Raw genomic sequence first — 11,461 nt, 5'->3', positions numbered from 1 at the left:
ATTTACAGTTAAAATTGATTCATTATTAATATCTTTATATATTGAATAGATTAATATAAATAATTAAACAAATGTAATTAATGAAATGGACCTAAATAAGGCTAGTATGACTTTTTAATGGTAGATAAAAATGGTACTTCTCTTTTAATAGATAAGATATATATTTATCTATTTGAGGTTTGATGGAGCTCGAACCGAAAACATCAACATAAACATAAATATTGTATTGTTAATCCAGTTTTGATTTTTCCAAACATTTCATTTTTTAATGTTATTTTAGTTTACACCTTAAATACATCTATATCTAAAGTATAAATTATCTATACATCAAATAATAGAACAACATAAAAATTGCATATGTAAAATTTAGTTAACACACACACACACACACACATATATATATATATATATATATATTGTAAAAATGAACTGTTCTTCTTATTTTTATACAAAACATAATTTAAAGTATATAATTTTTTAAAAGAAAAATTTCTTTAAATTAATAAATATATAAATTAGTAATATATCATAGTTCAAAAATTATTGTTATAAAGTTCTACTGTATATATAGCAAACTGGTTTTTAAAATTGTCACTAAGCCCCACAAATAAAATTGTCAATGAAAATTCAATCTTATCCAAAATTTCAATTTGAAAATAAATGTTAATATCATACACATATTTGTGTAATTAATTACTGTAATCAATCATCTTATCTTTGTTATTAAAATAATATAGTTCTGATATTTATTTTTTTTGACCGATATTTAATAGAACGAAGGTGTCCGTTCTCCTGTTTCGGACGAAACGATGAATTCTGCAGCAGCGATCTCGAAGTTTGTGAGTGTTTTTTGAAATGGGTTGATTGAAATTGGAAGTGAACTGATTGTGATATATTGAAAAATTCAATCTTTAGATCTCTTAAGGGATCTCTTAAACCCTTAAACCTACGCCGCCTCCTCCTCCTCTTGCTCTCGCTGTGTCGAAATTGATCGCCGCTACACCTAAACCCTAATCCCGAGCCTCTTATTCAACAGGTTTCAATGGCTATTGACGGGAGTTTCAATCTCAAACTCGCGTTGGAGACGTTTTCTGAACGTTGCCCCAAAGGGACAGCCTTTCCATTTTTCAATTCGAGTCTCAGCAAGGTACCTTCTTGCAATTGCTTACTACAGTGACCCAAAAACATGAATTCAAGTTTGGCTGAAATGTTTTTTTTATTTTGTTGCTGTTTAGGGAGAAGAAGTGGTTGTTTGATCGGAAAACGGTATAAAACGAGGGAACGTTCGGTTTTAGAAGTGGGTTTAAGCAAAGACGTTTTATTAATGGTCGGAAGAACGTTTAGTCGGTTACAAGGAAAGGAAATGCGTGAAAAGAAAGGTACTAGAGCCTCGAAGGCTTTGCCGGAGAGATACAGCAAGGCGAGATAACAAAGGTAAAACCCTAATCTAGCCACCAAGTGTGTATCAGTGATTTCAGATCCTCTTTACGTTACATCTCCTTCACCGTATATAGCTAACCTCGTGCTCTCCCATGACCTAGTTTGCATCGTCTTCGTGGGCTTCTAACTCGTTTGGCCGAGAAGCCCATGCCGTCTCGGGGAGCCGTTAAGTCGGGGATGCTTAGCCGAGGGATCGACCGAAAGCTCTCCCATGTTACGCCGAGAGACACGCGCTTTGAGCCACCATGCCGAGCCATCGTTTCGTCCTACGTGGGCCGGGCCGTCTGTTCTTCGGGTCTTGAGGGATGGTCGAATTCACCCTCTACAGTGGTGGATAACGAGGAAGCGATTAATTCTTTATCTGATGTGTTTCTTCACCCGGAGCTTACGATTACACTGGTTCATTACTTCCTTCCCGTTATAAGAAGAGTTGTAGATAGAGTGGTGGGTCTTCTTCATTTAGTGGGTGATCTCAGCTCAAGTAGTGACTGCTCAAACGATGTGTCACTCTTCGTCCCCAGTTTTCTGGTTCGACAACTGAAAACTCAGCTACATTCAGTTCCCCAAGTAGATTTTCACTGAGGTAAGCATATATCCAAGAGTTTTATTGTTCTTAATAGATTGGCGAACTATTGTTTCTGAATGGTCATCTTTCTCCAGAGATTTGCTCAAGTTGTGTGAACGGGTCCAGGGTCTGCCCTCGTATGACGGTCATGCAATTTCTCAGGAGGTAATATTCTTTGAAGTTTACTTATGCTAGTCCCTTATTCTAGATTTCATTTATTTAAGTGGGCGTTTTGTGCTTTTTCCTCAGGCAGGAGATATATTCTCTGCTTCTTATATGTCAACTCAAAATCGAGTGACAGTAAGTGAAATCGTGGCTAGCGTTTGGAATGTTCCTGTTCCAGAATCTCATCATAAGCCCCCAATTCAGGTATCTTAGTGTTCTTGACAGTGTGTTGCCTTGTTGTATTGAGATTGTTTATTAATTTTCCAATGAACTGCAGGAACTTTCTAAAACTCTTAAAATTGGCAGAGTTTCTCTACCACTTGGCGAAACTGCGGTTAGTTTTTAAGCATCTCCGCTCCCTGTGTTTAAAAAGGCGCTCGCCTTATGCGCCAAGGCGCAAGGCGCACTCAGGCGATAGCTCCATCGCCATGCACATCCCAGGCAAGGGTATGGTCCCTAAGGCGCTCGCCTAGTGCGCTTTGGCCATAAAGCGGTGCCTTCAAAGGCGATGCAAAGGCGCGCCTTGGAGACCCTATGTTAACCGACACTAAACCAGGTACGAAACCAAACCCTGCTTTAACTAATTCACCAATCTTATAACAAAACGTCAAAAATACTCATCAAAACCCTAGCTCCCTCTTCAAAGTTAAACCAAACGTCAAAAATTCTCACAAAACATATATCTCACAGTGTTTTGCTTAAGGTTAGTCTCATAGGTTCTTCTTCTTATTATTATGACTACTTGTGTTTCTTGGTTACAGTCTAGAATGCACTGCGATTGCTTATCTCTGTAATTTTGGTGCTTCTTTTCTTTTATACAGTAAGTGATTGATGCTTACATAATTGACGCTTACTAGTATATTGTAGCTTGAGGACTCCTGTGATCAAGTTGATGTATAATCTTTGTTTGTAACTGAAACAAATCTAATATATATTGAAATTCATTTTTAACATGTATTTTATTGCTCTTTATGGTATAGTTTGTGTTTGCATGTTCTTTACGTTATTGAATGCTTTATTTGCATGTTCATCATCATAGTAATTTAGTTTTTTTTTTTTTTAATCACAGTTTCAAGTGGTCTTCAAGGCGAGAGCCTCGATGCGCCATGGCGCAAGGCGCAAGGCACATACTTCATCGCCATGGAGCGCCATGAGCCTTTTTAAACACAGTCCGCTCCTATTGATACAAATATTAAAATGTCAAAGACTTATTGATCTGTTTTTTTCCCAGTCACATGACCGGTCGAGGTTTGTTGAAACACGCACATCCACACGGTTACTTGAGAAAATAGCCCGATCTGTTGAGTACAACGAGCCAGTTCTCTTAGTAGGAGAAACAGGGACAGGGAAAACTACTCTAGTTCAAAATCTTGCACAGTGGATCGGACAGAAACTCACAGTTTTGGTGTGTTTTAACGTACATTCTTTTATATAGTAATTGTTTCATATAATTTATGATTACTTTTTTTTTTCAGAACTTGAGCCAGCAAAGTGATATAGTTGATCTCTTGGGAGGTTTTAAGCCTATTGATGCAAAGCTTATGTGCAAAATGCTGTACAATGAATTCATTGAATTGGGAAGACATTCTCAGATGAAGGTATTTAAAACTTTTTTTCTCTTAGAATTCCTCCGGCACTCAATCTTAACCAGATATGTTTAGAATGAGTTTAGTTTTTTGCTGAGTCCTTTTTCGTTTTGGTATCCAGGATAATTCAGACGTTATGACGTGGCTACGAAAAAACTTTAGAGCTAAGAAGTGGGAAACATTTTTGAGAGGGTTAAAGAAAACTATTGACCATCACGTTAAAGGTGGGGAAGAAAGGTCTAGGTCTGGTAGGAAGAGGAAGAAACCGGAAGTGATTGAGAATTGGACCCGTCTGTCCAAAAAAGTGGAGAAGATTCATCAACAGATTTGTTCAGGTGGAATGGTTTTTAAATTTGTCGAAGGTGCATTTGTGACTGCCCTCAGGGAGGGGTATTGGGTTTTACTAGATGAAGTAAACTTAGCCCCACCGGAGATATTGGGCAGGCTTACTGGTGTTCTTGAAGGAGTGAGAGGATCACTTTGTTTAGCTGAGAGAGGGGATGTAATGGGCATTCCTAGACATTTGAATTTCCGTTTGTTTGCCTGTATGAATCCAGCCACGGATGCTGGTAAGCGAGACTTGCCGTTCTCCTTCCATAGCAGATTTACAGAGTATGCTGTGGATGATGAATTGTGTGACGATGACCTGGAGATATTTGTGAGGCGATTCTTAGGTGGACGTGAATCTGACAGTAAGTTAGTGGGCAACATTGTTTGCTTTTACAAAGAAGCTAGAAGGTTATCTGAAGAATGCTTGCAGGACGGTGCTAATCAGAAGCCACAGTATAGCTTAAGGTCTCTTTACCGAGCGCTAGAGTATGCGATTAAAGCAGAAGGTATTGGCGGATTTCAGAAAGCATTATATGATGGATTTTCCATGTTTTTCCTCTCCTTAGTAGATGCTTCCAGTGCGAAGATCATGAAACCACTCATAGAACTTGTCTCAAAGGAAAGTAGCCGAGCCCAACCACTTCAAAGATACTTGGGAGAATTAAAGGGCAGTTCTGATGAATCTGTCAAGAAATATGTGAAGACGAAGAGCGTGATTGAACACCTTCATCATCTGGCTCATGCCATTTTTGTCAAAAGATATCCTGTTCTCTTACAAGGACCAACATCCAGTGGAAAAACAAGCCTTGTCAAATATCTTGCAGCGTTAAGTGGTAACAAATTTGTTCGGATCAATAATCACGAGCAGACCGATATCCAAGAATATTTGGGTTCCTATATGACTGATTCTTCAGGGAAGCTTGTATTTCATGAAGGGGCGTTGGTGAAGGCAGTCAGGGATGGCCATTGGATTGTCTTAGATGAACTAAATTTGGCCCCATCCGACGTCTTAGAGGCACTAAACAGACTGCTTGATGACAATAGGGAGCTTTTTGTACCCGAGTTGGGTGAAACAATCTCAGCGCATCCTAATTTCATGCTCTTCGCTACACAGAACCCTCCTGCTTCATATGGTGGACGCAAAATACTGTCTCGAGCTTTTCGTAACCGTTTTGTGGAGATTCATGTTGATGAACTGAGTGAAATTCTTTTTGAGAAGTGTGAGATTGCAAAAAGTCACGCTACGAAGATTGTTGATGTGATGAAAGACTTGCAGCGCAACAGGCAGAGTAGCAAAGCTTTTGCAAACTGTGTTTTGATTATTGAACTCGTTCATTTTAATTTCCTGAAATATGTTTATATAGTTGTTCTTCTAACTTCATATATCCAGTTGATGTAGCTGTATCATACCATGAGCTGCTTGTTCTTGATCTTTTGCATCCACTAATTTTCATTCTGATAATTTGTGTTTTAAAAGAAGCTGCTGGTCTTACTGCACTACTACTAAGTTTTGTTTTGTACGTTATTCTGATGTGGATACTGATTTTTTCTGTTCTGTTTTACTTTTTTATTTTGGCCCAGCAGCTTCTTAAGCTGGAACAGCCATTTTCCATGTAATTGCCTTTCCCGGTTTCCCCTCATATTTCTTCTATTATTAAATCAATTTGTTTTCGAGCTTGTTATTTTCATGTCACTGTGAGCTTAATTCTATGGTGTTATTTCAATCTTTTATAGGAAAAACCAAACAGTCACCTGGAGTCGAAGTATGTGGAGACTGTTTTTTCTCATTGAACGTTGTTATGAACTGCGTGAGCCTGTTCTTCTTGTTGGTGAAACTGGGGGAGGCAAAACAACAATCTGCCAACTACTAAGCGAGTATAAGAAGCTAGGTTGCACATCCTTAACTGTCATCAATACACAGAAACATCTGATTTCCTTGGGGGTTTCTTTCCTGTGAGAGACAGATCCAAATTAGTCAAGGAATTCGAGAATCTAGTCAAGCAGTTGAAGCTATCTGAGGCATTGGTACCTTTTAGTCAAGATATTGATCTTTCTACAGATATTGGTAGTGCTGAAGTGTTGATCAAATCAATAGATGCTATTCTGGAAAAGTACAAAAAGGTCTCAGTACTAAGAATGGAGGTCACACCACTGAACATTGATGTACTTCAGAACATGAGGAACAATATGGTGATGCTGTATCAGAAGTGGCGTGCAATTTTTGTGTGGCAAGATGGTCCCCTTGTGGAAGCAATGAGAGCTGGAAATATCTTTCTTGTGGATGAGATATCTCTGGCTGATGATAGTGTTTTAGAAAGACTGAACAGTGTGTTGGAGCCAGGCAGGAAATTGTCGTTAGCTGAGAAAGGTGGTCCTGTCTTGGAGGAAGTTGTAGCTGATGAGAAGTTTTTTGTTCTTGCTACCATGAATCCGGGTGGTGATTATGGAAAGAAGGAATTGTCACCTGCACTTCGTAACCGTTTTACTGAGATATGGGTCCCTCCTATTTCAGAGACTGAGGAGCTCAGAAGTATTGCTTCTTCTGTCCTTAGCAACTCAAAGGAATCTAATATCGTAGATCCCATTATCCACTTCTGGGAATGGTTTAACCAGTTGCAGACTGGAAGAACGCTTACTGTCAGAGATCTCCTCTCTTGGGTTGCGTTTGTCAATGTGATACATGAGAGTGTAGGACCAGCGTATGCTATTCTTCATGGAGCATTTCTCGTGTTACTTGATGGTTTAAGTCTTGGAACTGGTCTGTCTGGGAGAGATGGTAAAGATCTGAGGGAAAAATGCTTCGCTTTCCTCTTACAACAACTCAAGGTTCTCACTAGCGACACACTCCCTTTGGATATTTCAAGAATGGAGCAATATGGCTGGGGTGATGCCAAAGCAATTTGTCAATAAAGCAAGAGTGCTGCATGGAGACATGGCGTTGGGTAAATATTCTGGCATTGGGTAAACAACGAGTTGAAGATTATTTTCTAGGATTGTTTTTGAATTAGTGCCTTAACAACTGTGTATACTCTGAAACTGGCAGTTTACTTAATCTTTAACTCAAAAGTTCCAATACGTGTATCAAATGTTCCAATACGTGTCAACTAGACACTTACTGTGTCAACAAGAAAACAACGTGTCAACCAGTAATCCAACACTGAATCAAGAGTTTTTAAACTATAAAATCAACTCAAAAACAACAGTGAACAACACATGCAACTACTGAATCCTCTGCACTTGTTAAATCTTCCGCTTAACCTCCCTGGTAGCCGTACCATGGTTACCTCTTTTCTTCCCCTTCCCTTCAACGATGTACTCTATCCCTTTGCGATCAATCAGAAAACTCTTCGTACATGCTAATATATAGGAAACAGACACAAGCAACAATGCTTCCCATGCATCAGCACATGACTCGAAGAATAAAATGAAACCTGCGGTTAAAAATCCCATAGCAACCTCCATATCTTCTCTTATCCTAAAAATCACCATACCAAAAACCAAGTGTAGAAAAAAGCTTGCACATAGTGTTATTGAAAACACTCTCTCTTTGGATTTCAAATAGCCATCTAGAAAGGTAAAAATGGCTAAGGTGATAACTTGTCCAGCGCTTCTAACGAACAGGTGTATGTTGTGGTGAAGTGGAGCTACTCTCTCTTTCTCTAGTCTAGTTCTCCGCAAAGTATAGAGTATGATGGTGCCTGACCAAATAACAATGCACCAAGCTATAGCAAGAAAATAGTCTTCTAGTAGATAACAAAAGCTTAGGCAGCTGATCAGAAAGGAAACAAGTGTCAACATCCCAAGCAGATCACTGAGAAGGTAAACCCGGGGGTTCTGAAATCTATCAGTTTCTGTTCGGTTGGTGACACAGTTTCTTTCACCACAGTTTCACGAATACCCTTAAAAGGACGCCTCGACTTTGGACGCACTAATCCTCTTCCAAAAATCAGAAAGTTCTTCATGGCTGCAAGGAAGTAAGTAACCGGAACAAGTATTAACACTTCTCATCCATTAGCAGAGGACTCAAAGAACAAGGTGTATCCAGCTGCCAAGAAACCCATAGAAATGTCGAAATCTTCTTTTATCCTCGAGATGACCATGGCAAAAACCATGTGTACAAAGAAGCTTGTACACATGGCTATGCACAAAAACCTTGCAGGTTTGGTTTTTTAGGTGGCCCTCCATGTATGTGAACAGAGCTAGTGTGATAACCTGTCCTACACTTTTCTTCAGCAGGTGTATGTTATGGTTCACTGGAGACCTTCTCTCCTCTTCTATACCTGTGCCTCTGTTCTGACAATATTGGCCAAGGTAGTACAGCCAAGGAACCACCAAAAGAAACAACAGGAAACAATAGAACCAGTTAGCTTTCCATTGAAGGGCACAGAAGCTGCCAAAGCTGATGAGAAATGCAGTGATTGATGTCCATGCCAATGCACTGTTGTGTTGGTACAGCTGTGTTCTCAAATCAGTAAGATTCTTTTCAATTCTTCTCACTGTAATAGCCATTTACCTGCAGAAAAATAAGAGAACTAAGTCAAGCGCTTCTACATCTTGCAATTTCATACATTTGAGGAATCGCACGCAGAGAGAAATACAAAATAGAGAACCGTAACATGAAACGAACACATTTTGAGATTATTACTATTTGATTGAAAGTAAACGAAGCAGAGCTATTAGAATCTATCAACAAATTCCCACGAATCAACACACAGAGAAACTAGATCCACGATGAAATTTTCCTCGAACTATGTACAGTGGAAAGAAAAAGAGCTAAATGCTTAATGAAAAGATCATCGCTATTTGATTGAAAGTACACGAAGCAGAGCTCTAAGAAAGTTATGATTCCCAAGAATAAACATTAACAATCCAAGAATAACACAGAGACAAGTTAGATTCACTATGAAATTTTCTCGGAAACGGCGAACTATGTACCGTAGAAAGGAAAAGAGCTAAATGCTTAATGAAAAAAGATCATCGCTATTTGATTGAAAGTACACGAACAGAGCTCTTAGAAATTTACGATTTCCAGGAATCAACATCAACAATCCAAGAATAACACAGAGAGAAACTAGATTCACTGTGAAATTTTCTCGGAAACAGCGAACTATGTACCGTAGAAAGAAAAAGAGCTAAAGGCTTAAATGAAAAAGATCATCGCTGTTTGATTGAAAGTACAAGAAGCAGAGTTCCGATTCCCAGGAATCAACACAGAGAGAGAGAACTTACGATAAATTTTCTCGGAAAGTGGGAATTGTGTACCGCGTAGAAAGAAAAGAAGAGAGCTAAATGCTTAAAGAAATATTTCAAAAAAAAAAGGCAAGACTCCAGTTCATAAAGAGTCTTTGATGTTCCTTTTCAAAAAATGTCTAGCTAGTATAAATATTGTCATGGGGAATATATTTACAAACATGAATAAGATTTTAATATGTTAAAGGAACATGTTTATATTAAGTAATCTGGAGGTCTGTATCCTCATTCATAACTTCATGGTCTTAAGTAGGCATGAACATTTTATCTGAACCAGAACCGATAAAAAAAATATATATGATTTGGAATCGAACCCAAAATTTATGAGTATTTAGCTGGAGTCCAAATAGTTCTACCTAAAAAAATCGTAACAAAAAAAGATCCGCCTTGAATCTCGGACTTGAAAAAACCGACTTGCATAGACCCATAGTCGAAAAGAACTGACTTGAATAGACTCGACCTGATAAGATCCAATTCATATCCAATCTAAAAACATGAATATCTAAAACTATGACTTCATATGCTCTGTTTTATATATTTTAATTTAGTATTTAGTTGTCATGTTTTTTGTTTGTAGTTTTATTATTATTTTTGTAACATTTCCAAGTTATATAAAAGTTTAAATATTAAATTTAGAGTTTAAAAATATTTAGTTTCAATTATAATAGTTTATTTTTGGTTAATTTATAAATTTTTAGATAACTATGCCGGTTTTTAACTGAATTTTAATAAAACGTTTATAATTTGAATATTTTTTTGTTTTAAATACTTGAACTGAGCCAGACCTGAACCAATCCATACCCGAAAAGAACCGGCCCAAATCCGAACAAAAAAAATCCCAAGTATCTAATTAGGTCTAAATGTCTAAATTTTAAAGGAACCGACTCAAACACAACCTGAAGAACCAATGTCCAGCCCTGTTTCTAAGTTCCCAACTTCACATTGTACATAAATTTAATACTTCTTCTATTTCTTGTTGTATGATGTTTTAGTATAAACTTTTACATATTTTTGTAGTTCTAAAAAACATAATTTTTGTTAGTTATATATATACTTGATAGATTTACAACACAAAAAATTAGTATAATTCATTAGTGTTGAGTTTAGTTAGTGTAAAATATAACATAATTTGGTAAAATAATAAGATAATATTTTTTGAAAAATCTTATGTAAATATGTAGTCTAAATGTAAAATAAAAATAATTAATATATATATATATATAATATTTTTGTCAACAATAATTAATATTTATAATTTACATAAAATCTTATTATTTGCCGCTTATTGGACTTGATTTCATGGAAATAATTACTTCATTTGTTTCTACTTCGCTACCAAACCATATTAAGAAGATAAAGAACAACACTTTAATGGTTACCTTCTTCAACAATTGTTTAGGTGTGAGTGTTTATGCAAATAATAAACGGTTAAGATAACATTTATCATTTTTTATATCTAATAAAACAACTATGTGTTTCACAGTGGACAAATATTGTGTGGCTGAAGTAACGTAGATTGTTGGGGAATTTACCAAATATGACTCAAAATTTGATTTTAACCCCAAAAATATCTCAAACTTGAATCAAATGCAAAAAATAACCAAAAAATAGTAAAATTACAACCAGTCCTTGATAACCAAACAAAAAATCATAATTCATTTTTACGAATATAACCCCGTAAAGTCTTCTGAGATTATGTAAGTCTTCTTGGAGACTTCCAAGAAATTTTTTTATATAGTAGATCTTAAAAATAATTTATAAATTTTGTAAAAAAAAATTTGATAGAGGAAAAATTGAAATCATATAACTAAAACAGTTGTAAGTGATATAAATTAGAATATAATAAGATTGAACTATTTTTAACAATAGATGGGTGAAATTAGTGAGTCATGATATACATTGGTTTAGGGTTTGACAACATATGTTGTATTATTGTATGTATTCTTAGGGTTAGATTTTGGAAGCTTAACATTTTTTTGAAAAATTAAATTTTGACATATATGTGTTTAGTTTTATGTATATTAAACACTTTTTAATTTTAATGAAGTGTGTGTTTCTATTTAATTAGTTATTTGAGTTTAAAATTTATATTTAGGGTCTAGACGACTTCCATGAAGCTTCTGGT

At 36.4% G+C, this 11,461-nt stretch overlaps 1 protein-coding gene across 1 annotated transcript; it reads left to right on the top strand.

Moving 5' to 3' along the window:
* The first annotated feature begins 748 nt into the window (after positions 1–748).
* On the top strand, positions 749–5,518 carry LOC106377952 (midasin). Its single transcript, XM_048747783.1, has 9 exons — positions 749–1,147; positions 1,236–1,434; positions 1,542–2,023; positions 2,101–2,170; positions 2,255–2,374; positions 2,448–2,504; positions 3,402–3,575; positions 3,646–3,768; positions 3,878–5,518. Exons 5-9 carry the CDS (start codon positions 2,282–2,284, stop codon positions 5,483–5,485), a joined length of 2,055 nt encoding a protein of 684 aa, XP_048603740.1. The 5' UTR covers positions 749–1,147; positions 1,236–1,434; positions 1,542–2,023; positions 2,101–2,170; positions 2,255–2,281; the 3' UTR covers positions 5,486–5,518.
* The last annotated feature ends 5,943 nt before the right edge of the window (positions 5,519–11,461 follow it).

The sequence above is a fragment of the Brassica napus genome, chromosome C2 (assembly GCF_020379485.1).
Source record: "Brassica napus cultivar Da-Ae chromosome C2, Da-Ae, whole genome shotgun sequence".
NCBI lineage: Eukaryota > Viridiplantae > Streptophyta > Magnoliopsida > Brassicales > Brassicaceae > Brassica > Brassica napus.
This window is presented reverse-complemented; position numbering and strand designations above follow the sequence as displayed.

Bases quoted from the DNA above. Each gene is read 5' to 3' on its own strand.
- LOC106377952 (XM_048747783.1), top strand. From the start codon at position 2,282: ATGTCAACTCAAAATCGAGTGACAGTAAGTGAAATCGTGGCTAGCGTT. The intron at 2,375-2,447 runs GTATCTTAGTGT...AATGAACTGCAG, and splicing joins ATCATAAGCCCCCAATTCAG to GAACTTTCTAAAACTCTTAA. The intron at 2,505-3,401 runs GTTAGTTTTTAA...TTTTTTTCCCAG, and splicing joins TACCACTTGGCGAAACTGCG to TCACATGACCGGTCGAGGTT.